We start from the raw sequence: 26835 nt of genomic DNA, 5'->3' as shown, positions 1-26835 counted from the left end.
GTGAATAAATACACAGCAGAACGATCCACATAAACGTTCTGGAAACAACAATATGGCGAACGAGTGTAATAAAAAGAGTCTAATCGAGCACGTAGTAGTTTTTTTATTTGCTGCAGTCGCATCTGATGACGACATATAACCGCGACTTGTAGTTCCTGTCACGAGAGTTTTTGTGGGTAAGGAAAAGAAGGATGCTGTTGAATTAAAATGTGTTTTATTTAATAAGGCATGCATTAGAATATCTACATTTACTTAAAACGTATCGATTGAAGGAATTAATGTCTCAAATCGGCAAAACGTTGACCGGTTTTGTAACACGTGAGTGACAAAGCTAACTAGCTTCGTGGCTAATTCGCATGCTTCTTTGCATGCGCTGTGCTACTCTAGCTAACTGCGATCGATAGTTCAGTGTAGATCGCTTAATCTTTAAGAGCCCATGGCTGGCAGCAAGATGCAGCTGGAGCTGTCCCGTGTGGTTCAGGGGAAAAGCCGGCTGGGTGTCTTGAAGGGGCTCGGCAGGACGGGTCGGCACTCGCTGGAAGTGCCGGGGTGTCTGCTGTACACCCGCTTCGGGACGGTTCCCCACCTAACCCAGGACACGCTGCATACCATGAGCAGCCTCCCCTCTGTCAGCCAGGTCACCCTGTCCAACATGTGAGCTACAACCAACACTCGCACATATACACTTACATGCTCTTATTCTTACATCTGTCCATCACTTCTCCCTTCAGAGCAGAGCACCAGGAAGTGTTGGAGGAGTTTAAGGATGGATTCAGAAGGTTTGCAGGTACAATCTGTATATTTTCCTCTTTTCTATCTTGTCTGTCAGCATCATTTATTTTCTATAGCGCAATCAGGGAAAGAAGTAGAGGGATGGGAGTTGGTCAGTATTGATTAGACATAAATGATATGATGACACCCTGTGGTTTTCAAATGTATTCAGTATTGATTAAAAAGTAATCTGTTTCGAGGGTTTCGACTAACTAATCATCATGAAGAGGATTGTTAATATTATTGCAGGGCAGCTTCAGTCACTGTGCTTTTTATGTTGCAGTTTTACCATGTTAAGCAACATATGTGCAACTATATGCAGCCAACTGCTAATTAGCTGTTGTGCAATTATAGTACTTGGCCATCTATTTCTCTCAGTTGACTTTAAGTTGTTTTGCATTCCAGGTCTTTGGCTGTAGTTTGCATGTCTCTCTGGCTACAGAGAAATTCAGTTTAGCTCTCTAAATGAGACAGCAGTCTGGAAGAGCAGGTATAAGAGAGAAACAATGGTGTTAGATTGCCATCAGTATTAGAAGATACAATTTGGCATGTCTATGTTTATAAGCACACATCTTTTTCACTCCCTGGCAGTATATCTCTGCTCTGTCTTGTGTTCAGACTCCTTTGACTAACCGTATCATTGGCTGTCAGAGTACAGTGTCACCTGAATAACTCCTCTAAAAGTCAGAGGCTGCAGAGGAAACTAAGAGGGTTTGTTGTACTGTTTGGAATTAACCTTGTTGCTCATTTGCACTCTGCATTAGTCATTATCACATAACCACCACAGCAGAGCAGCCTGTGCTAATATGAATTGTTGTAAATGACATGCATTCACCACACACACACATTTCTGCTGCAGAGTTTACATGATCATCATTCCTGCTGGCTAAATCAAAAGACTCAAGCAACTTATGCTGTCTCTAAATATACAGTATGTTGCGTTCGGTGTATAAAGCTGATTAGCTCCGTGACTAAAAAGTTCTGTTCTGAGTAAGATTCATACAAATGCTCTAGAGTGTGACCTCATTTGGTTTTGCTGTACAACAGTAGCTATGGTGCTAAGCTTTGCCTGACCTCAGGCAACCTAATTTGAAATTAGAAATATAATCATGGAAGTGTCACTTGTTGTAAACTCAGGGATTACTACAGTGCTGTCTCTAAATTGCCTGAAGGCAAGAGCAGTGATTAAATGATGAGAAACAATAACAGAATTTGCTGCTTTTAGGCCCTTTGTTTTTTCACCATTTGATCTCCTGCTGCAGCTGGCTGTGCTGATAAGGCCACACTTCCTCTTTCCAGAGTTGTCACATAAACCTGCAGTGGTGAAGTTGCTGTTTTTGTCACCTTACCTCACACTAGGTCTTCGCTTAATGTAGTTACTGAGTTACAGGTTTTGCTCTGTAATTTCTGTTTTTCAGGCCTTCATGACACTGTTCTATACTGCTCACTTCACGACCCAGCAGCCCTCTGCCCAACAGGTTATACCACCAACAAGGTGAGACTGAACTTCTGATGAAACGGTAAAGTGCTTAAAACTGCAGTTCCTCAAATGGCCACTTGAGGCTGGCTCCGAAAAAAAAAATGGAGGAAAAAAAAAAAAAGCAAACATGTCTAAAGCCTGGTACAAAAAAGGACAAATGTCCTCTAAAATCAAAATGTCTTTGTGCTGTCATTAGACAGTGTCGGTGTGGGGCAGCGGTGGGCGGATAGAGCTGACAGTGGCCAAGTTCATGGCTCTCCAGAAGACTGTGCAGCCTGACTGGTACCAGAGCATGGCAGATGGAGAGACCTGGCAGAACAACACCTCTCGCAAAAGGGTTCGAAAGTCGGTGGATCGAACTCTGGCTCACTTGGATGAGTGTCTGCTGCTGCACCAGAAATCACAGGTACACACACACATTCAGCCTGTGTTCTGCACCTCTGTGGGAGCTATAAACAGCACAGGCGCGCACCACAAAGATTGATGTTTGGAAGTCATTTTTTTGTCGCTGGGGCAGCTGTGCAGCTGTGCTACGGCTGGAAACACAGTGAGATTAGGACCAGTACCTTATCAGTGGGTACATGCATACATTATCAGCAGGCGTGTATGGGCGCCATCAAGCATGACTAATGGCATTGTGTGTTTTCCTTTCTTTGAAGTGCAGTCAGATTCTACCTCATGTCATGACAGAGGGAACAGTAGAGATAAAGGCATTCATGTGGAGAGGTGTGAGTGAATTGTCATGTGAGCTACATATGATGACTGCAAACCAAATGTTCCCCGAGACTATAAACATAAAGTGTGAAGTCATGTTCAGCAAAGAGAGCTGACAGCGGGCTGAAAGTAACTCTTGATCAACAATGTGTGCAGTGAACTGCTTGATTGCTACCAAGCCCCCACCCCCACCCCTCCCTTCCCCCCACTATGTCTTTCGCCTTTCGTGATGTGCAGTCAACGTCATGTTGAGTCATCAAAATCCAGATGGGCCCTTGCGAGAATAAAACATTTATTTATTTATTTTGCAGCTGCAAACCTATCTCCTCTTTTCTTCTTTTTTTCTTTTCTCACAGTTTTTTTCTGTAAGTTTTTCAGCTGTAAATCACCAAACTGCTCTGTCATTGCCAGGAGCTGGAGGGTGTAGAGGTGTTCGGTGTGGTGGAGGGGGGAGACATCTTGGAAGAGAGGCTACGCTCAGCTAGGGAAACTGCCAAAAGGCCCGTGGCTGGATTCTGCCTGGACGGCCTTCAGTCAGGCTCCATGGACCAGACCCTGAGGACACAGCTCATCACTGCTTTGACCAAGGAGCTGCCTGAGGACAAACCCAGGTTTGCAATGCTGGCAGCTGTCTGGATTTGTTTTCATAGTAATCAGACACTCTTTCCTCAGTGTTTAATTGAGAATCAGTCACTGAAGACAGTCAGTCAACTAGAACCAAACAAAAACAGGAGTAGTTGGAGGTGAGACAAACAAACAGCACCCTGCATGCTGCTGCTGTTTATGTTCCCGAGTAGGAACAAGATAACACACACTCAGGCTTATATTTATTCACCACATTAAGACAACCTGAAAAATACTGCCGGGCCTCACGTAATTTTATTTTCATAATCAATTATTGGTTTGATTCTGATTGATCATGAAAACCTTAAAGAGATGTTTACTTGGAGGAGTGTGCAATTTAAGGCTGCCAACAACAATTATCTGTATTATTCATCTGTCAATTATTTTCTCTCTTAATTTTTTGATTTACCAACATTCAGAAAGAAAACTATGAGTACATTGATTGCAGCTGACGGACATTAATTGTTTGATTTTCTTCTAACATTAAATTTACTACAATATAAACAAGAGGGTGAACTAGAGGCATTTCAGTTTAGCATCTCAATAACTAAAATGCAGGTTCCAATCCAGGGGAAAGCATATAAACAAACTGCTTCTTTTAAAGATGTGAAAACAGCACCAGACTGAGTCCCCTTTAAAAACACAAGGACAAATGTCCTCTATAAATTTTTGGTACCCCCCAAACTAAATGATCCTTTCAGAGACTTTCTCTCTGGAGACCAGCGTCTCACATTAGCACTCCTCTCCTGGAGGTGATGGAGGAGCTCTGCTAGTTGCTCTGAGCGTGAGAGTGGGGCGCTGCGAGGAGTCTGTAACCAGGAGCTCCCTGTGAGCTTTGCTGACTTTACTTCATCTCAAGTACCGTGGGGCACAGTCCCTGCTGGTTGTTCTGGCTGTTACAGGATGCAGCTACCTACTGGAAAGTGGAGAGGAGTCATTATCCAATGATAAATTGGGCCTGACCTTGACGCCTGCAGGCAGAGACTGAGAGGGAGCCAGTTAACTAAAAGTCCAAGAAAAGCAAACGCACAATTACTCAAGGGGATACGTGTTGTTGTAGACGAGAGGAGGGCTGCTGGTGTTTGTGCGTGGCCCATGTTTGACAGTAGTATGTGAGAGAGACAGGCTGTATTCATGTTTATGATTTATTTAATGTTTACTCCGGTGCCTCCTGCTGTTTTTGTGCTTGTCGTGTGTTTGTGTGCGACTCTTAGGCTGCTGCAGGGTGTGGGCCGACCTGACGAGGTGCTGGCCTGCGTAGAGGCCGGAGTGGATTTATTTGAGAGTTTCTTTCCATTCCAAGTGACGGAGCGAGGCTGCGCTCTCTGCTTCAGCTTCGACATCTCCCCGGACCCAGAGCGCGCAGGTAGAGCGCCCCCTGCAGGTGTGGTGAACTGTTGACATTAAAATTCAGAACAAAAATATACCCTACATGGCAGCCGTGGGGCACAGATAAACACCCCCCCCCCACCTCCATTTATACAGCAGCCCCCTTTGTTATTAATGTCATAGGCCAGCTTCATTTTGATGCTGTGAACGTATGAGGAGGTACAGATCAAGCTTTTCGGCTGCTTTACCGTTCCTTTCTAATTTACAGCAGCCTCTATTATAAATGCATTGTTTCATACCCCCATATTTCCCCAGCTGTCTGGTTCTCATTAGGCTGTAACCTGCAACCTGTCACTCTACGTCTAGACATGTAGCATTTAAATTTAAAACACACACAGGTTTCATTTCAAATGTAAAAGGGGCCAATAGGGATAAAATGGGTCATTTTTTAGAATTTAGGCTGCATCTACTTTTTACAATTTAAAAGCAAATGACATTTCAGGAAATGCTACCTTGCCCAAAGCCACAAAATGACATTTTTTAATGCAGGTGTGATATAGCACCCCCCAAAAGAGAGGAAAAACATTGGCAGTTAACTTTAAGAGCTTGCAACCTGTGCCTGGAGCAAACTGACATGTCACTGTGTAATTTGGAAGTTTCGGTAGGGGGTCTTTATTCTGATTATAATGACCCCCGAATAAACCGTGACTGTGGATTTGATTTCTCTTACATCATAGTTTATTTGGCGTGGTTTCTGTGCATCAAAGACGTATACACAAACCAATCAGATGAGACTGCAGGGTATAAATATGCTATAATGTTATATTATTTTGGAAAGCAGGGAGATGGGCGTTGCTTTGATGTGAAGTCTGAGTTAACTAATGTTTAAAAATAAGCCTAAAAGCTAATGAGCCCAGCAGCATTTGTTAATTTCTATAGTAGGAGTGTGATGGAGAGTTTAAAGCTGCTGGTTTTTATACAGATGTAAACAGGAAATTAATTGCACAGAGACTATATAGCATATGTGTTAAGACTTTCCAGAGTGTTGCCAGTAAACTAATGACCCGTCATCCAATTTTAATTTAGTCTGACAGCTGTTAAAAACACATGACTAGGATATAAGTGTGTCTGTGGAGGCATTTATTTTGCAGTTATAACAGACATATCTACAACGGCTGGTGAAATTATGCATGTGATCGTATGTGTGTGTGTGTCTGTGGTGATTTGTGTGTGTTTTCCAGTCCCAGATCAGTTAAATAATTGGGTGTAGTGAAATCCAGCCGGTGAAGTAAAATCAATGATGTATCCCATAGCAGCTGCAACAAGGTAACCGTTAAGTCCAACCTTGTTAGACTGATTGCTGTTCCAAGTGAAGACCTAAACAAATATTATAGCCAGAGGTCTGAGAAATGCACCGGCCTGGCCTGCTTGCAGGTTTGTGTCTCATTAAAAAGTTGTGTTAAACTTGTATGGCAGAGTGAAGTTTGGGATCTGGCTGTATCTGGTGTCAGACAGCACTAATCGATTCTGCACAGGGAGTATAATGGAGTTCGGTGGAGGTGAGAGCAGTGATGGTGTCAAACCCAAAGAGAAAATCTAATTCCCCTCTCAACCAATTACAAAGCCCCATGGGGGGAGGTGTGTGTGTGTCACCCCCCTCCTTTCCCAGCTAAGGTCCTTTTTGACATGGCAGATCATATGCTAATTCAGCCCTTCCTTCCTCACTTCTCACCCTCTCTGTCACACTTTTCTTCCTCCATTTTTAGAACTTCTCTCTTTCATCCAGCTCTCTTCTTCCCTCCTCTCTCTTTGTAGCATCCAGCATCTGACCTTGTGACTGTTTTAGCATATAAAAATGATCGTGCCATGCTATTGTTTAGATTTGTGGAAAAGAACAGCACGTACGCTCACAACTGGAAAAACAGAACGTGGCTGCTCTCCTGTTACTGCTGGCAGGGACAGCTTTGAAAAGCTCGCTGGAGGGAAAAAACATTCAGCACTCCAAAGAGGAGCAACCAGGAGCTAAACACATTCAGGATTCATTTATTGACGTTGCTTAGTAGTTTAAATTAGGCAGCAATTTATAAAAATTAAGCTGTTGATGAAGTGGCAAAGGCTGCAGATCCTCATTTCCCCTCTATTAGGGACCCGGACAACCCATCCTGTGGACCACATGGGACCTTAATTTGAAACAAATATGAACTGGGAAGATTACACATATGCTCTTTATCAACTTAATATTATATATATATATATAAATATATATATATAATCATCGTATATTACCTCTCCTTTCATACAGCCACAGCTCTCAACAATAATCTGTTGCTAATCTGAGGAGATGCTGAGTAGACCACAATGCTGTGTTGGTTAATGACTGTAGCGAGCAATAACCTTCACTGTTATTATTTTTCCATCTTTACTACAATCTCAGACTTTCCTCATGTGCAAAATTACCTTTTAAACAGGCGTCATGTGTTCCACCATTGTTTGTTGTTTACAAATTATATGGTTCCCATGGGGAAAAGCAGAAGTAAACATGTTTACAGCAGTAGGAGGTGAGTTTATATAACCCTTCCATTTAAATTATATTAAGCCTTGTAATTGTGCATAGTTAAAGATGTGGCTGCTCTGAGTGACAGGTGGATGCTGTCACAGGTCACTTAGGCATCACCCGCCTGCTGCTCCTCCACCTTGCTATTTTTAGATTCGCTAGGTAAAATGGTGACTGCCACCCTAGGTGTGGGTATGTTATGGAGGGTTTTGTTTATCTTAATTGACAGCCTGATGTTCAAATAGTTTCTCAGTTTAGTCAATAGTTTAGTCTGTTACAGTTTGTATGGCTTCCTCCCTTTGCGTGTTGTAGAATTTATCTTCAGTGGCCTTTACTTCCTCGGCTTTGACGTTTAGTTAGTGTTGATCAGGCCAGATTTTGTTTTGATTTATTCTCATACTTAACACCACACAGACCCCGGGATAATTTCCTTTTTATTCTTTGTTTATACACTTTGGTGCTCTCTGTCTCATCTCATTTTGCTCCTCCGCTGCCTTTTAGTCTCTCTGTTATCAAATGCATTGCCGCTTTTTCTCTCATTCACTCTTTCATCTGAAGTTATCATCTTCTGACACTCTCATCTCTTATGTCTGTGTCTGGCCTCACAGCTGGTCTCCCTCTAGACAACTACCCTCCTGTTAAACTCACTCATCTGTGTCAGACAGGTGTTCTCAAAGTCACTGTGTTAAAACGACAGAGACAATATGTGAGGCAGCATTGTTTACTAGAGGTCAAGCTCCATTGTGGGTTTGATTTCAGCTGACAGTTGTGTGTGTGTAAAGGGATTTCTTCTCTGCCCAAGGATAAGATTGCGATGTGAATAGTTTATTGTAGGATTAATAAAGAGGATGTGTGTTTTGCCAGTGCTGGAGCTGAATGAGGAGAACAAGGCGGTGGGGGAGACACAACAAAATGGAGATCGTAATCGTGACGATCAAACACAGATGACGTCCTTTGAGATCGATCTCAAAGACAAGAGGTGTGTACCAGCGTCTGAGGGGGTGGGAGATGCAGCAGCGCTTCCAGAATATTTGCTTTCATGTGCTTCCTGAACACTTGACTTCCATTTGTGCCGCCTCCTCATGAATTCTTCTTGAACTTTCTGTGAACCCCCCGTCCAGGTACCAGGATGACTTCAGGCCCCTGGTGGAAGGGTGTGGCTGCTACTGCTGCAAGAACCACCAGAGGGCGTACCTACACCACCTGCTGGTGACCAATGAGCTGCTGGCTGGAGTCCTCCTCATGATCCACAACACAACCCACTATTACGGCTTCTTCAGCGTCCTGAGAGAAGCCTTGGCCAGCGATAAACTGGACCTCCTGAAGAGACGGGTACTTGGTGATGGAGGCTGGCAGACAGGAAGAAAGGAATAAGTCAGAAAGATATGAGAGGGACAGATCTGAGGGGACAACGGGGAAGTTCTCTTCTTTACTGGATTGACATGACCAGAGGCAACTATGAGCACTGTCTTGCTCTGCCAAGTCCAGTCACTGGATGGACTGTGATACTGCAGAGACCTTGAGAATGATTCACCCCATATGTTGCTATAGCTGTGGTTAAAAGAGGTGGATGAAAAGAGAGCTGATAAAGACAGCTGTTTGATGTTAGTACCATGGGTTTGTGTCAGGAGGACCACTCCTGCAGGCTCCTGTAATGATCAGAGCGCACAGGTGAGGGAGGAAACAAGGCGGATGAGATGAAAAGTGGCGAGGGATTTGCATATAAGAAAATATTAAGGAAGAATGTTGGTGAGCTACAATGACTGAATCCCTACTCACTGCATGTCAGTGGACGACAATGTCCTCTGAATTCATTAATATAGCAGCACAGACCAGAGGGAGGACCAGTGAGCGATCACTTATCTCAAGAAAAAATGCATTGCTACTTCCGTTATTTTAATTTTTCATTTTATATCTTATTGATCTGTATTCGTTGTCTTCACTTGTATGCCCCTATGATGAGGCATGCGGACTAGATCCGTGTGACCTCACTGACTAATCAGCGTTTATGATGGGATTGTGCATTGCATTAAAGACATCCACACAACTCTCTGGTTACGTTTTGAGCTGACAGCTCCCGCCATCCCTGCTGCTGAGAAAGGATAAAGATCAGATAAAGATATGGGTCTCCGCTGCCTCCTATGTGGTGATGGAGGGAGGCTTTTTGAAGGTGAGGGGATATAATTGACTGCCAGACCGTGCAGATGTCTGAGGGGGACAGGAGGACAGACCGAGCGAGAAGGGACTGTGACAGATTTATGGAAGAGAATGAGGATTTTTTTTTTTTTTTTACACTGTGCGGTTACCTTAACGGCATCAAGCATTATGGAGAAGTAGGCCATAGGATTTGCTGTCATCAATAGACGCTTAAAGAATAAAGCCATAAAAACGGTTTGGGGAAAAATGAAAAGATGGAACTTCACTAATGCCTATGGGGAAAATTTGTGAAAGCTAAAACAAGCAGTGACCTCTAGACTGTGTTTATTTTAAGGTTTAATTGGATGGCTGTAGACAGAAAGTACTGCAGAAAAGGTTGTAAAGTCAATCCCCCAGATTAGCTGGTAAAAATAGAAATAAAGTGAATGGCTATTGTCCTTATTATCCTGTAAAACCGCTGCAGATATTCTTTTCAGTGCAGGTTTACAGCAGCTGTGTATCTGAAAGATTTCTTTAACACTCGCTCAGCAGAATCCATCCATACACATGAAAAACTGAGAAGCTCATCTGGTCATTGCAACAATTTTAAGCTGTTACGCTTGACTGTTGAGTGAATTTATAATGAGTCGAGACTCCAGTCGGTTATTCATTTTGACATATCTTTATCAAGCCTGTGACCTTCAACTCTACAGTAAAGTGGAGCAGAAGTGATTGCAATAATGATGAGATAGAGCACAATGAAGCAGAATATAAATAAGCATTTAGCAGATGGTGAAGAGTTCGCAGCTCCAGTGTGTTAACCAAGCGGCAACTTCTGGAGACTTGAAGTGTCAAAACTTGTAGTTCACGTCGCAACCACTGGGGGCTGGCTCCAGAAGCGAGTCATTTCCCATTGACTCCCATGTTAAAATGGCCAACTTCACAGCAGAAATGAACATGTTTACAGCCTGGTACAAAAAACTGTTCTGGTCTCAAATGATAAGTTCTTTTCTTGTGTCTGTGCATCCCGGAGCCTCCCACCGAGCCTCCAAATGGCTCTTCAGAAACAAACGGGTGACGTCACGGAAGCTCTGTCCGTAGTTTTTACTGTCAATGGTGTTAAAGAGAAAACGGTGTAAAAATGTAAATAACATGTTGGGTTAGTTGTATTGTTTACATTAATCCGTCCACTCAAGTGTTTTGTCTTTTTACTATAAAGGTGCACAATGAATGTGCCATAGTAGAATGTGTCACTGACACTGGGAAAGTCATGTGTTACAGCAGAGATGAAGCTGATGTGTAAGTAGCAAAAAACCGCAGTGCCTTTAATGGCCTCTCTGGGGTCTAAGTCCATCCTGAATGATGGACTTTCCGAGTTATCCCCCAAAGGTTTTCTGTGGTGGTTTTATGCATCTGAGTCCATCTTACTCGCAGTTTATACATATATGCACAGTAATGTAGCTGAGGTGGGCGGACAGTCATGTAAGGCAGCAGCGTCCAATTGGAGGTGGCACCCACCTGTCACATTAACTTTGTAAAAATCTTTGTGTGTATGTTTATTTCTGCTGTGAACAGTAAAGTCTTTGGGGGGAACTGGCTCCCTTTCTGAGCCAGTGCACTTTCTGTAATGTTTTTTTCACTTCTGAGGCTTGAGCTTTCTGTTTCAGAGTTCAGTTTTCTTTTGAGACACTTCAAATGTGTAAAACTACACCAGAAGTGACAAAAGCAGACTGTTTTGCTGCAGAGCCATAATGGTGATTATTGATGTTGAGAAGTTTTCATATTACACTCCACTTTTCACCGATATTATGCATCTTGACATACTTTTTGTGCAGCATCAGTCTAGCAGTGCCTCAGTAACAGACTTTGATTGCGGTGTGACTTTAACAGTGACTTTAAATTAACTGCAATTAGCTATTTAATGCTATGGCTAACATTGAGTTAAAGCAGAGCCAACATTATGTGCTCAAACATACATTCACACTGGGTAAGCCTTTTCCCCCCTGATTAGTCTTAATGGTAATAATTTTCATAGAGGAGTTGAAGTTGAAGCTGATGGTTGTGGTCGTGCTTGTTCCCTGTATGTCCCTCTCTGCTGCACTGAGTGGCATTGGGCACAATTTCCATGTAAAAGAGCTCTAAATGACACAGTCAGCAGGTGGCCTTCGTTGCTCATTTCAACCAATTATACAGATGGCGAGTGCTATTCAGGCTGGATCGCACTTTCTTTCTTTCTCTCCACTCTCCTGGACAAGTCTGCACTGAGAGCAGAGCCTCACATTTATCTCGCTCTTCACATGGCAGTCGGATTGTTATCTGCTGTCATGATAGCATGACATGGAGCAAAAAAAAAAAGAATGAGCTCAGCTGCTGTACCCAAACAACGAGGCTGCATGACAGGCTCATGAAGCCAGCGGTGTGAGGTGCGTTGGGTGTTATCGTGGAGGAAATGTTGGCCGCCAAAGTGTGCTTTATCTGTGAGCGATTGTGCTGTCAGAGCAGAGAATCACAGGCTTTTCAGGATGCGGACAATGTCAGTATTTGTCACTCTTGAGAGGAAAGTGTTTGCATTGTGTTGGAAGCTGGAATCAATGAATTGACAAGGTGTTGCTGTATCTGCTGCCATCAAGTGATTACAGAACAAACCGGCTGAGTGCAGGCACAGGGGCCCCCCCTGACCCCCGGAAGAGCCTGCGTCTGAACATTTCTCACAGGATAGTGAATCAAACAACCACAAAGAGACAAAAGAAACAGACACAAAACAACTTTAGAGGAATACAGAACGACCACAGAGACACACAACCACAACAAAGAGACACAAACAGCAACAGAATGAGCTGCAAAATAACAACAAAGAGATGCTTTTTCAGTCTCCTGAAAAGAGAGGTAGGGGGCCTTCTGCATGCCTGTGCCTGTGAGCCTTTTGCTTCATAATGTCTTTGTGGTGCCAGCTTGGACTTTCTGTGATTAAAAGACCAGAAACATGATTGCAGTATTGTCCCTGAGACAAAATATCTGCTTCATCTGAGAGCCAGACCTCCATAAACTATTAAAACACATCACAGAGCTGCTATGGGTGACACGTTTTCTCATTAGAAAACACACAGGCTCTGTAGTTTACATAGAAACAATTCCACAGACTTTGTGGAAGGCCTTTATCTGTCCTGCTGCCTCCTCACATGATTTAGGGCTGAACTTGGCTCTCTCTGGCTGAAGCAGTCCATCGTGCTGGGCTCCAAAGTTTATGCTTGTATTGAACCATGTGGCCAGTAGAGACCAGTCAGCATCCTGCAAAGAAGAACTGGTGTTATGGGAGCTTTTAGATGGACAAACAATGACAACAATTAATGGTTTCCCTCTGTGGTTATAGGTTCCTTACAGAAATAGCTAAAAACTAACTGCTACTTTCTAGATTTTAAAGATCTTCAGTAGCTTGTTGGGTTCCCTCCTGTGATTCATTGATCTGAAACGGGTGGTTCATCCAATCACTTGCCAGGTATTGTTGTCCCTTCCAAACATCGTTGGGGTAGTTTGTACCTGTGGATGTCCAGCGCTTTGATCACCTTCCCCCATATGCTCAGAGGCCATTGCTTTTCATGCATTTGTTGTGTTTGCTGTTACAAATTTTGTACATTTATCTGTACATTTGATGTCGTGCCCCCTTCTTTTTGCTCAGCTGGATGTGTAATGTAAGTTCATTTTCACCAGTTCATGAATGTAATTTACAGGCTCACCAGTAGTCCTAACAATGCTCTAAAAATACTCCATCACTAGCCTCCTGTTCATTCATACTGCTCCTCCTGCTAATGTGAGGCCTGCACATTGTGATTTCCATTTCCTTTAATTACCTTTGCTCTTAAATCTAAAGTGGTGGAGAGAGAGAGAGAGAGAAGCAGCAACGCTGTCTCCAAGGGAGCTAAAAGTGATCATCTTTATTAATCTGTTTCTAAATACACAACAGAGCCTTATGTGTAATGAAGAAATATGTCACCCAGGTGCAGCTCGGTGATGTGTTAATGCATCACAGTGGGATTCTATGGCACAGATGAACAAGCTAAATTATGATTTGGTCACACAGTCAATACTGGTTAGCAGGATTCATTTAAAAAAGAACATATCAAAGACCAAAAAGGTGCATTTCTTATCTCCATGCAAGCCGCGCTGCCAGCTTACCTCACAGGTTCCCCTTCATTTCTCCCAGTCAGAAACAATCAGGAATCTCTAAGCCGAGATGGAGAAGACTCCCTCTGTAGCATTTGACCCTCTTTTCTGTCCCCATGGTAACCCTTGACCACCAGGCGAGGAGCAGCCGTGGTCCTTGCTCCTCCACCGCCTATAAATGATTGCTCACTAAACAGGAGGCCAAATGCCTTATTAGCTCCCTGATGTATTTCAGGATTCATTTATACACATAAATCATAAGCTGACAATGTTCTAAATCAGCTGGGACCTTCTCCCCTTCTTCCGCCGTCCAACACGCTGGCTGAATATTTTATCAGGGCTACGACTCTGCGCATCATAATGTATAAGTTTGGGTTAAAGTGCTGAGCTGAAATATAGAGAGAAGGTCATAACACATTACTGCTCCAGACTTATTGGTTAACCCACCTCATGACCTTCTGCCTCTCTGTTTTGTGTAAATTTAATGGGACGTGATGTGAAGCCACTAAAGGAAGAATCCTTTTTTTTTTTGTGAAAGTGTTTGTGAAATGAATGTGTTGTCTGAATATCATGCTGATTTATATACCACACACACACACAGGCATAATGTTTGGGCGATGCGGCGTACAGGCCTGGCTGCATGTCACGCTTCATTACTGAGATTTTTCACACTATACCAATCCTTTTTCTCTTGATAGGATTGACACCGCTTTATTCTCTGATGTTCCAGGTGTATGTGTTTGAGTTTGAAGTGTGAAATATGATAGGGGGAGGTGGGCAGGTAGAGCTGACCCAGAGAGGCAGACAACCACCTCACCTATCACCCTCCCTGCCACATTACTACAGTGTCAGAGTCAGGTTTAAGTATATAGTTCAGAAGAAGTTCAATCATGGAGCAATAGTTTGAACTCAGAAGCTGCAGTTTCTTTGACCGGAGAGGCCGGCAAAAAAAAAAACAATTATATTGGAAGTTATATTTTTCATGTGAGTCAGCGAAACAGAATCTTTATTTTTAGACAATATGACTTTTTCCAACGAATGTTTGTCCAGCAAATCAATACAGAACATTTCACCCAGGATACAAGCAGCATTTTTTATTTTTTTTGTGGCACCTTTAAACTGAGGCAGCGATGAGACCTCTGATTCTGCTCTATTAAATTGTGTGACAGTTGTTTCTATCCAGGGATAATTTCTCACACTGCTTCCATTAGAGAAACGTCCTAATGAGGGTTAACTCAAAGGTTATGTGGGCGCGTGCTCCTGTAGTTTCAGTGTTTCACCAATGCAGCCTTTTTATTTTCATTGCTCTGCTGCCCTAGAGGTCAGGGTGAGTTGAAGGAAAGGTCATGTGTGCTCGCTTTAGTAGGACACTGGACAGATGAAAAGGCCATATACGACTTGACCTTTTTCTTTCAGAATAAATTCAGATCTGGGCTGTGGAGAGTGGCAGCAATGCACGGAAAAGGAGAAGTGTGGGTTTTTTTTTTTTACAGAGTTTAGAGTTTGCCTGTAGTGATTTGCTGCACTTGAAGTGTTTACAGATGAAGTTATCTCCAAGGATGTCTCCTCTTAGGTAGCAGCAGATTGAACCCCCTCTTTCACAATAAGGGATGATTGAGACCTGTTATAACGCACCTTCATACCAGTGATATTTGATTGCAAGTGTTTTTTTTTATAAAGACAAAAAAAGACCAGTTTGAAGAGGGTGGATTTATGTGAGCATCTTTCCATCAATCAAAGCGATCACACTGCAAACGATCTGTTCATGTACGGCTCGTGCAGAGGTTTTAGGGCTGATCAGACCAAGCTGACTTTTATTCTCCACCCATCCATCTGCAAACTGCAACCCTTAATGTATTATATAAATTAGGTTTGGAACATGTCCTACATTTAGACATTAGAGTCATCATCATCATCATTATCATCATGATGACCACTGAGCTCCTTCATCTTGGGAAAGTGGTGCCATATCTGGTCAATTGGTTCGGTGTTAGATGAGTTCAGATCCTCGTTCTTGGATGGCACCCATCACCACTCTAGACTGTGGAGTGTCGTTAAATTAGAGGAGCACTCCTCCTGTCAGCTTCCCCACCATAAATCCTGACACTCTGAGTGTTAATCAGCATTTTCCTATAAAAATCTCTGCACATATACTGAATCTGCTTCTCGTCAGGGTGCAAAGAGTTGCAGGACCCAGTGAGCTGGTCTTTGGAGTTTATGAAGAAACACAGCTTTGTGACAATGTTGTGTTCTTCAAAAAAACATGTCATAGATCCGGTCAGTGGCCTCCTGTGTGGTGACTGTAACTGTCCCTCCAGGATAGAAGTGATTTTCTGGGCTCTCTCTGCCATGTTCAAATTCAGCCATATCCATCATGTCTTGATGAACCTTCTTGACTAATAATATGCTTCAGGTGGACCAGATGGCTCTATTAAGGTGCTTTTTTACTACTTAGGCTACAAACCTATCAGTCACCACAGTCATAAAGAAAGAGTCCTGTATCAGATAGTGTGGCTTTCACACATTCCTGATCTCCACATCATGGAGTCAGTCTTTGAACCATGAACCACGCTTTGAGCCACCTACCTGCACTGAAAAAGCACAAATGCTTTGTTTTTCTTTTTGCTGCATATTGCATTATGTTAACTGTTCTCTTTTCAGGGCACTGTTTATGAAAGCACCCTCAGTTTAGCTTCCATAATTTCACATTGTTCTTAAATTCATTATCAAAAGTTGAAAAAAATCAATATGAACTCATTTAAGTTTGATACTTTCATTTTTTACACATTTGGATGTTGGCATCAAAAATCAATGGACCTCACGTATACTCCTCCTCCTCCTCTGCTTTTACTGCCTCCGGCACAGCTTTTAGAGGCGTGAGGAACCAAACACACTCATAAACCAAAGTCAATATGATTTGCCTGACGTCAACGGTGACATCGCTGATAATCAGGTTGAAATAAATGGAATCTGATTGGCGTGCTTCAGAGTTTTACTCTCAGGAGCGTGACTGAACATCTGATGGGCTTACATGCAGAGCCTTGATTAAATACTGATCGTACTCTCAGAAGGGGTCCATGCTCTGATGAAGTCTACCAGACATGAACAGCGAGGATTTCTCCATGTTGCAGCAGCTACAGTGTTTTCTTTCTGTGCAACATTTTTGTGTTCTGCAGGGTTAGCTGGTTCAGAAGAAGAACTGACAAGGACATGTTAAAAATAAGAAGGGATGACAGAGAAATAAAAGTTGACGGCAGTCTTTCAGGGAGTAGATGTCCAGTGCAAAGTCCAAAGTGAATTTTTTATTGGTAAAATAAACCATGCAGAGAAATCCTTCCTGCTCCTAACCACAGGATTTTCTCTTTCGTCTCTGAGTGCTTGTAGCTGTTAGCGGAGGCTTCTAAGTTCAGCTGAATATGAAGGAACTTAAAAACAGCTTCACTTGTCACATCTCATATCTGCTGCATAGCAGGGAGCAGACTGACTGCAGATGGGTTTTTTAAGCAGTTTTCTCCTCTGAAGGCTGTTTAGACCAAAATCAAACCCGCCCAGCACCGAACAAAAGTTTATTAAGTACAGCTAACAGGACCCTGAAGAGCACGTCACTGCCCACATTGAGAATTTCAGTCTATGAATATGAAACAATGTGGCTGCCTCGGGACTCCTGCTCCACCCACCACCACCACCACCATCATCATCACAGTTCATACAACTCTGAACTCCACTGCCACACAAGCTGTGCCATTTAAAAGCCGGCAGGCTGATTCTTATTTGTCTCTGCACTCAGAAATGGAAGCAGTGTGTATGCACATGCGCTGTCAACACACACAACTGGTGCCTAGTTGTTTCCACCTTAAATCTTACAGCACATCTGGTTCATACATGGCCAGTGTAAACACACACAGCAGCAGTGAGTGTTGGGCTAACAGCATCAGAGCCTTCATGTGCACAGAGAGGTTTCTCCTGAGGATTTGTTTAATGAAATAAAAACTCCTACTTCCACTTGTTAATCCCCTGGATTCATAGTTTCAGGCTTCTGAATGAGTTCAGCAGCAAATTAAGTTGTTTTTTGTCCTGACACGTTTGGAGAAAAAGTGGAAAGAATCCTGCAAGTGTTTGTCAAGTCAACTTAGTACAGTAGTTTTTCAGCAAATGGCTCTATCTTGGAAGTCCGTATCTTGGACCTCCAGAAAGTGACAGTGTTATTACAACTGACAGTATTAATATAGCTTAGCTCCTTCTTCATCACAGGGAAGATACAGCAGTGTGAGGTGTTGAGTCCACGCTCCTGGATGGCAGCTGTGGAATTGGGGAGTTGTGGGAAAGAAAATGTTCAGTGAATGGAAGTATATGGAGCTAAAATAATTATTAACACTTACTGGTAATCAAACAATCTGTAGGAATTTGCATATAAAATGCTTGCATGCTGCAGATGGAGGCTGAACGGTCACTTCAGATTATGAGTGACTGTAGGAGCAGCCTGCTAAAAACTGCAGCTCTGTAAATGACTAATCGAGGCTGACACTGAGAGTGGATCAGTCACCACAGCCCTCCATGTTAATTACCTCCATTTGTGATTACCTGGCCTGCCCTGCTTGTCTTCACCTGTGTCATGTTACCTGCCTCGTCCTCGTCAGTTTGTCCTGTGTCTAGTGTCTCCCTGGTTCCCAGCGTGCCTCCCCTGAGTTCTTCACTTCTGGTATGGGTGCAAGGAGAGAGGTCCCAGATGCAGACTCCGAGATCGGGAGCTGGTTTAACTGTTTTATGATAGAAAAAATGTGAATAGTCCAGTTTTGGAGGGGTGAAAGGCTGGCAGCCTGGTTGGAGGGCTGGCACTGGTACTGAATCTCCTCCACTACAGGCTGAACGATGAGGTGATGAGGGAAGTAGAGCCAGGTGTGAAGCCACATCAGAGCCAGAAACATCAACCCTAACAGCCTGCTTATTGGCTTTGGTAATTAAAGCTGACCTTCAGCTAAACTTGCACGTCTTTTGAGTTTGTCTGTGTTTGGGTGCACCTGAACACATTGTTCTTGTTTATAACAGTATATTGTAAGTCAAGGTCTATCTGTTTTTATTTATGGTCTGTGTCATCAGATCAGGCTCCTGACTGCGCTCTGCAGTGATATCAGTAATAAAAATGTTTCTCACTTCTCACAGTTTAAACAGCTGGAGCCTCCCCTGTAAAAGGGAAGGGACGCTGCAGATTCTCTGGCAGTATGAGGCGACAAGTCATGAAAGTTTTGATCCCACACCTCCAACAGTTGAACTGTGAGTGCAGTAAATCTCAGCTCCTCCTACTTAGGTCACTGATTTATCAATCAATCCATCTCATGCCTGGAAACCTTCTCTACGAAGCCCTCAAACCTTAAACATCCATGTGTGTCAACAGTCAAATATTGAGAAGATCGAGCATTTCTTACAAGAACTGGCTGTTCACAGGAGATTCAGAAAACGAGCTCTGTGTGATTGATGTGATAGACACGCTGACATGCTTTGAGTTTGAAGGCAATTTCCTCGTGTCATGATTGAATCAAGAGATCGATGTCCTGGTGGCTGAGTCGTGGACACGATGTGTTGAGCCGATAGGACCCTTGTTGGATGTAGTCTCCTTCACCCTCGCCCTAAACTTTTACTTACAGTGTGTGATCAGAAGGCTGTGTGTGTGTGAAGAATGAACACTCATTGAACGTATCGAAGCCCTGGCATTACTCCAGTGTTCCAACGTTATTGATGAAAAGGCTATCAGACAGACACACACTCGGCTGTTGTTCACCTCCTCACACCACAAATCTAGAGCAGGCTGCAGTTACTCACATCCTACCCCCCCCCCCCCCCCCCCCCACCCCAACAACCACCTGTGTCATTTAGCAGAGAGAAATGACTTCAGCATTAATCAATAGGACCGATGATGGGAGTGAGCACATATAAACTGGGACAGTTAGATCTGTTTTTCAAGTCATCCACTGTATACAAACCACAGACCTCTGTAATGCATACCATGGGGCTGCAGCATACACATGTCCAATCAGCATCTGTATGCTGGTCATTGAAGAAACATGGCTGTGTTTATATTTTGCATAAAAATGCGTTGAAAGGTTTAAAGGTCCATTACAGCAGTAAAACAGCAGCAAATTAACTCTGTTTTCAGGGTTAAACATGCTGACAAAAAGTGCACAAAGAACACAACAACATCCACAAAGGAAAATGCGAGGATGGCAACAAGACCAGGAGCAGAATATTAGTATTCAGTCCCTGCGGCTACACGCCTCTTGGATACTTGTTAGCCTCTGTTTTTGTCTCTCTCTCTCTCTCTCTCTCTCTCTCTCTCTTCAGCGCGTGCACACAGGGGAGCCTGGATTTCCATTTCTTTTTCTCCCAGTGGTTATCTATCTGCGATGCTATATTTTCATCCCATACAACAAATAGGACATTCTGAGTGAGATGATGATGATGAGATAATATTCACATAGACAATGGCTAATCAAAGTCTAATCAAACCAGGTGGACAGCGTAGAAAATCACGCATCTGTAAATCTTCTGCAGCAGATTGAACTCTCAGTAGATATATTTTTATAAATGTTTTTTTTAGCCACTTAATCAGTGCAGCTGTGTGGTTGGTAGTCAAAGATGTTACCATGAAATGTGTCTCAGAGGAATCCTGTTTGTGAACACAGTGTTGTTTGTGCTCTTAAGTCTTTACATTCACTGTGTTTGTTTAAGTGGTGTATGGCTCTGCCTGCAACGCTAATGACATTCTAAGGAGTGATAATTAGCAAATGTTAGCAACACTTTAAATGTTATACGTGACAAACGGCAGATTCTGCAGTGCTGCAGGCTAGTTTATAAAAGAAACATCAGAAAATCAATTTCCCTAAAAATGGCCAATAAATTGGAACATTTTATCATATGCTGTCTGTGGCTTAGCACTAAGCTAACTAGCATTTGCTGTTTTGAGCTGTGATTACCTTAACGACATGACAGCAGAGATAAACGCTCGGAGAAGTGTTTCAAATTCAAACCTCCAAAGAGACAATAAACCTGCCAGCGACAGGTTTTATCAGCTTTGTTCGAACTGACTTGTTTTGTCGCACACTTTGGTTTCCTCGTGAAAGGGCCTCTTTAAAAAACTAATTTACTGAAAAGGAGGTGAACATAAGAAGGACTTAACAGTAGGATTAATGGGCTGTGGCTGGCTACACGGTTCTTGAAGCGCATAAATAAATAAATAAAAACAATGCCAACTGAGCTCATTGTGTTCCTCTCTGTTCACTCCGAGCGCTGAGGCAGAAAACCTTCTGTGAAGATCGAGCGGCCAGATGTAGATCTTATCAGAAGGAGCTCAGCTTCGCCTTAAAGTCCTGCGAGCTGTAGCGACACTCTCGCTGCTCATTTCACACTCCGTGTCACTGTTTGAAAACCATAAACTGTGCCATGTTTTTCATCTTTGACACTGATTGTCACTTGTCATCTGGTGTCACTGATTGTTGCCATGGAAACGCAGCACTTAGCCACCATGAGATTGGAAGCCTAACGCCTTATAGGTTTAAAATAGCTGTTTTTTCTTCTTTTCTTTTTTGCCGCTAACTTACACACGGCTTAAACCTAAGAATAAAACAGTGACCCGTGCCGAACATATTTTTATGAAGCAGGTGCAGGACTCGTGGTCGGTCACTGATGACATCGTTAAGGGTGCTTCAGGACTATTTTGGCTATTTTTAAAAAGAATTGTTGTGTCTGCGGTGATTCATGCCGATGTTTTCCGAGTGTGGTTTTGCATTTGTGGGTGCTGCTGATGTTTCGAGCCAGCTGGGTCGGGGTGTTGTTGCTGGAGATGTGGAGGTCAGACACAGAGTTTGCTGCAGGGGGGTAAAAGAACAGCTGGGTGAAACAGGATACAGCCTGCAGCCCAAGAAAGGCCAGGGACCCTCTGTGTCACCACTGAGTGCACTTAGTTTGTGAGAGCACATGTGTTCATGCCTACATGAATATCTGTCCTCGTCTGTACGTGGTTCTGCATTTACATGTAACCTCTGTTGTGCTTGTTGTGAATCACCAGTGACATCAGTCTGGCTCTGGAAATGAGATGCAGCGGCTGGTTAGGGGAGACCTCTTTTGCATCAGGTACTCATTAAGTCTCCAGCAGGAGCGCCGTCTTTCCTGATTTAGCTGACATATCAACGGGGGGAAGCAAGAGTCTGGGTGAACAAAGCCTGAGGGAGAAAAGCAAAAGGTTAAAAAAAAACAACGTTTAGGCACAAAGATATCAAAAGAGAGAGGCTTCAAGCCGAAGAGAAACAATTTACTTTCTGGGACTTCTGGGAGAAGGAGATTGTTAAGGCATTTAGTGATGGACTGAGATTTCTCTTGTGCTTTTTTAGATGACCTCTTTGTAATTGTATAAGCACACACACACATTTACACACAGCTCTCTGAGTCGGGCCAAGGATTAGTGTTATGGGAGGAATTGTGTGGAATGAAAGTCATCTATTTGTGCTCATCGATTAAACATTGTTCCCCGGGGTCTTTCAATCTGCAGATTTAATTAACAAGTTTCACAGGACTAACAGGCAGCAGGGGCCTGCAGCTGGCAGAGCCAGAGTGGATCGTGGTGGCGAGGAAAAGCAGCATATGAAAGAAAGGGAAGGTGTGAGCGGCAAAAAGACAATTGGGATCAGACTGATAGATTGGAAGCAGCACACACACACACAGAAAGAAACACTTATTTGATTTCTTGTGCGGTTAGATGACAATAAGATAAAACACATCTGTACTGATTTGTAACAGTAAATAGGCTTTGTTCTCAGCATAAAAGGGAAATGTTAATTTTAAATGGAAACACGTTTCCACTGAATGTATCAACAGTGCTCTCTCAGGATGATGATTTTTTTTTGTAGTGACAACGGCATCATTAATTCTGAGCTCACTTAATTCACACTTTGTGTTTGTGTGTGGATATCACCTCTTTGACAGAGGTGACATATTTCCCTGGTTCCATCCTTAATGCTAAGCTAGTTTTATAGTGTATTCAGAGTGTATATATGACAGCATCAAACACTGATCTGTACATTTACTCTTTGATTCCATCCATATAGAAACTGCAGCTGCGGAGTGCTCAATACGGTCTCATGGTAACTACCTGTACATCATCATTATACAATCAATACACAGGAACCTGGCAGATGTGAGCAAAGCATTTGTGTGGCTGGAAAGCAGAATGAGCTGGAGAAACAGACGTGATGACACAACGGCCTCTCAGGCCGTGTAGCTTTGTAGTAGAGTGTGACGGGTATCTAAACATGGAGATCGCAGAGGGGTCTACCAGGAAGCAGGGAGACAGAGTGCGTGTCTGTGTGATGATGAAGGTAATGTAAGTCGCCTCCAAGTGCTGCTGAGACTGTGATTAAACCAATTAGGAGTAAACAGAGACACAGGAAGTGGTATCTTTCTGAATTAGTATAAAAGAAAGAAAAAAATGACTTGTCGTAGCTCTTCCCCCTCCAGTGAAGCATCTCTTGTCAGCGTGTCAGCAGGCTGCTTAAAATGGGCAGCAAGAACAAAGTGTGTAATTTGTGAGTCAGATTTGACATATTTATACTGCGTTTGAAGCTGAATGCACTTTGACCTCTATGGGAGTAACGTATTATAACCTCTCCCTCTGTAAGGCTGAAGGTGTCCTATCTCTGGGCCTCATGTGGGCACAGCTGCCCACACATGAATGCACATTTTTCCCCCCACAGACTCCTCACGCAGCAAGTCACTTCCTGTCACTGCTGCCAAGGTGGAGGGGAGGTCTCACTATAATTGCTCAACAGATTGACAGAATAAGGGGAGCCCGGGTGCAGAGGGCCCAGAGTGAGGAAGGTGTGACTGTGCAAAGAATGCATTACTTATGCATGCCAAACTCCCGATACATTATTGAATGTGTGCTTCTATTTAAAGAGCATGGCTTATCTGCAACAAAGTACAATTTGCAGGATACACTACATCCTTGTGAATAGGTAAAATAATAATTTCATTGCCACTACTTCCTTTGTGTCTCCAGGGAAATGCTGGAGTTTCTGTACTGAGGGATATTTCTTTAATGCAGGCTCTCAGTGGATTGCTCCTCGGAGTAAGCCTGATAGGTCTGGAGGGGCTGCTCTGCCTCTATCTTTGTCTTTCATTTCCCTACTGGTCATTAAGTCCAAAAGAAGCTCCCTGGTTGAAACCTGGCTTGCAGATAATAATCATTCGCTGGCATTGTGATGGTAATTTTCAGGGTGGCAGCATTTGCCCTTTAATCTTTGTCCACGGGAGAGAATCTGAAGGAAACAATCCCTGTGACGCACTCACCCTGAGGAGCCACAATACACTGGGTACCACATAACACCTTCGAGTGTCAGAGGTGTATGAGTGTGCATGTAATTTTGTGGCTGTTTCTCTGTGGCTTATTAAGCAGGGGTCTTAATGGACTGTTCAGGCTGCAGAGACATCACTGCACAGATCATTTTAATGTACATAACTCACAGCTAATCCAGGTCCATGTCCCACAGAAGGATTCACCGAGCGTGTTGACTCCAGAAACAAAGTGATTCACTTTGAAAAGTCATTTCAAATGTTCTCTTTCACCTCTTATTTACTCAGCATCACTAACCATGTAGAAATTACATCTAATCACACTTAATAGTTCCTTCTGATCCTACTACACTCAGAGCGCTGCCCTCTGAGGCCTCCGCTCCTCCTCCTGTTATCGCACAGCGGTGAGATAAGTGTGGCTGGAATCACTTGAAGCAGGTGTGAGAGCACATGAGGCGCAGTCCCACCATTCAAGGGTTTCTTTGAAAAATGCATGTTTAGATGTGGTCATGCAGGACACGTGCAGATTTGCATTCTATCAGGGAGCTCCAAGAATGACGGTGACGATAAGAAGAAGCATACAAAGTCCGGTCACGTTTGCTTTTAACACTTAATCTATGACGAATGAACTGGCTAATCAATGCAGAAGGACCTTGAAACTAAACAATCCTAAGTATTGATACTTACATATTTTCTGTACAATATATGCCTACAAATATGAGCCCCTCACACTGCACAAACACACTTATAAGACCCACTAACATCTGGATTTCTTTGCACATTGATTAGTGTTTATTGCCGGGTCAAATGGCTGCAGCAGTCATGGCTCCTGTTCCAATCAACAGTTCAGCAACTCTCAGCCATAAATGTATCTGTGTCCACTCAAGCAGGCCTCACATTATTTATTTAGTATTGACCTCAATGTTTATGGTTTGCTAACATATTGCTTCTCTGGTGGTGTGTACATGATGGCAGATGTGATACAGCAGGTTGAAAACAGACATTAATAACTTTAACAGTCTAATAATAATAACAATAATAATAATAATTATTATTATATATTGTGACATTTGTCAGGGTTTCAGGGCTTTTATTTTGTGTTTGGTTATGTTTTGCATTACTTCCTGTATTTTATTTTGAAATCACTGACCTCCCTCTTGTTTCAGGTGTCTTGTCTTCCCCCTCCGTCCTCCTGGTGATTACCTGCCCTGTCTTAATGTGTCTCACCTGTGTCTCTTTGTCTCTCCCTCCCTTGTGTATATTATGTGTGTGCCTCCCTTCACTCCCTGCCAGTTTGTCTTGTGTGCCACTGACCAGCCTTCATGTAAGTATCCAGTTCTTCAGCAGTCATAGTTTTTGACCTTAGCTTGTTTTTGACTTTGTCCCAGTCCTTTTTGTACTTCAGTCCTGAGTCTTTCATGTATGACCCCAGCATGTCTGACTAGCCTTAGCTTAGCCCTTTTTTTGTACCTTAATCCCTCAGACTTCCTGGTTTCTGATTGGTTCCTGGTTGTCATTGTTTGTCATTATAAAGCCTATAAAACATATGTTATCCTCTCACATGATCTTGAAGATGTTTTCATATATGTCTTGATACTTTTTCAGTTGAAGACATCAGTTTTTTTCCCATCAACAGTAATTTTAGTCTTACTTACAACTCAAATAATGAACTAATCAGCTCCATTGGGATTAGACGTACATGCCCATTTATGTACATAAGCTTATATGTTACTATGAGCAGTTGCTTTGATCCTGACTAATGTGTGTGAGAATCACAGCTCAGTCTTTAACTGGCTTAGTGTGGAAAAAAAGCTCATTATTAAAATCAGTGCTGTCAGATGTGTCGACAAGTTCAAAAATATTTACAGTGAGAAATGATGAGATTAAGTTTTTACATTTTTTTTTACAATATACAACACAGTCATATACTCTGACAGAACGTACTCTCCTTTTATGCAGCCCATTGCTCCTTAAAAATAATAATATTTATTTATTTATTCTGTAAAAATGTGTTGTTTCCTTAAGAGGGGCTGGAGCTAGTTGTTTACCCTTGCAGTCAGCAGGCCTCTGGAAGTAGCTACATATTTAGCATAACTAAGTGTTTTCTTATAAAACTAAATAATATTTTTAGCCTTACTTAGTCGGGCTGACTAAGAGAAGAAGAACAGCTGGCCTGGTTTATCTGAAGGTGTTTCATCTGGGTCTAAAACAAACCTCATAACACTCAGCAGGATATCAAGGTATTCCTAAATGACAGTTAAACCCCTGTGGTGTGACTCCTGCAGACGTGAAGTCTCTGCCATGAGCATGTGTTACATCTTGACCGGACAAAACGGGCAGACCTGATTTGCCAAATTGACAGTAAAGATGGGAAGGGAGGGACAGAGAGGGGGGGGGTGATTATCATGCTGCTATGACACACTGGAGGCTGTGGGCTGTGGTGGAAGCACACAGGGACATTGTCAAGGCATGAAGCCACTCCATACTGTAATCAACATCTTTATCCATCATCATTAGCCACTGCTAAACGCTGCTGCCGCCGTTCACATCTGTTCACCCATAGAGATGCACAGCAAATCCAGAAAGACCAGGGAAGAAGAAGGAGGAAGCAGATTTAAGTCACCAACTTACATTTGAGGTTTACTCCCTCATTGAATCGCAGTATAGTTACTATATAGAAACAGACTAAAAAAGCGTAATGAAGTCTGACCACGTCAGAGTAATTAGA

At 42.9% G+C, this 26835-nt stretch overlaps 1 protein-coding gene across 3 annotated transcripts; it reads left to right on the top strand.

Annotated features, from left to right (window-relative positions):
- Positions 1 to 129: 129 nt before the first annotated feature.
- qtrt2 (queuine tRNA-ribosyltransferase accessory subunit 2) lies at positions 130 to 9519 on the top strand. 3 transcript variants are annotated; one of them, XM_028433572.1, is made up of 9 exons: positions 130 to 176; positions 432 to 654; positions 732 to 787; positions 2190 to 2266; positions 2448 to 2657; positions 3377 to 3576; positions 4804 to 4973; positions 8337 to 8451; positions 8594 to 9519. In XM_028433572.1, the coding sequence occupies exons 2-9, from the start codon at positions 437 to 439 to the stop codon at positions 8844 to 8846; spliced, it is 1299 nt and encodes a 432-aa protein (XP_028289373.1). In that variant the 5' UTR covers positions 130 to 176; positions 432 to 436; the 3' UTR covers positions 8847 to 9519. The 3 variants fall into 3 exon arrangements, with proteins under 3 accessions (XP_028289373.1, XP_028289374.1, XP_028289372.1); XM_028433573.1 differs by having other exon boundaries at positions 147 to 654; positions 4804 to 4955; XM_028433571.1 differs by having other exon boundaries at positions 147 to 654.
- Positions 9520 to 26835: the final 17316 nt, after the last annotated feature.

The sequence above is a fragment of the Parambassis ranga genome, chromosome 20 (genome assembly GCF_900634625.1).
Source record: "Parambassis ranga chromosome 20, fParRan2.1, whole genome shotgun sequence".
NCBI lineage: Eukaryota > Metazoa > Chordata > Actinopteri > Ambassidae > Parambassis > Parambassis ranga.
Note: the sequence above shows the minus strand (reverse complement) of the source record. Positions and strands in the feature narration are given on the sequence as shown.

Bases quoted from the DNA above. Each gene is read 5' to 3' on its own strand.
- qtrt2 (XM_028433572.1), top strand. From the start codon at position 437: ATGGCTGGCAGCAAGATGCAGCTGGAGCTGTCCCGTGTGGTTCAGGGG. The intron at 2,267-2,447 runs GTGAGACTGAAC...TGCTGTCATTAG, and splicing joins CAGGTTATACCACCAACAAG to ACAGTGTCGGTGTGGGGCAG. The intron at 8,452-8,593 runs GTGTGTACCAGC...CCCCCCGTCCAG, and splicing joins ATCGATCTCAAAGACAAGAG to GTACCAGGATGACTTCAGGC.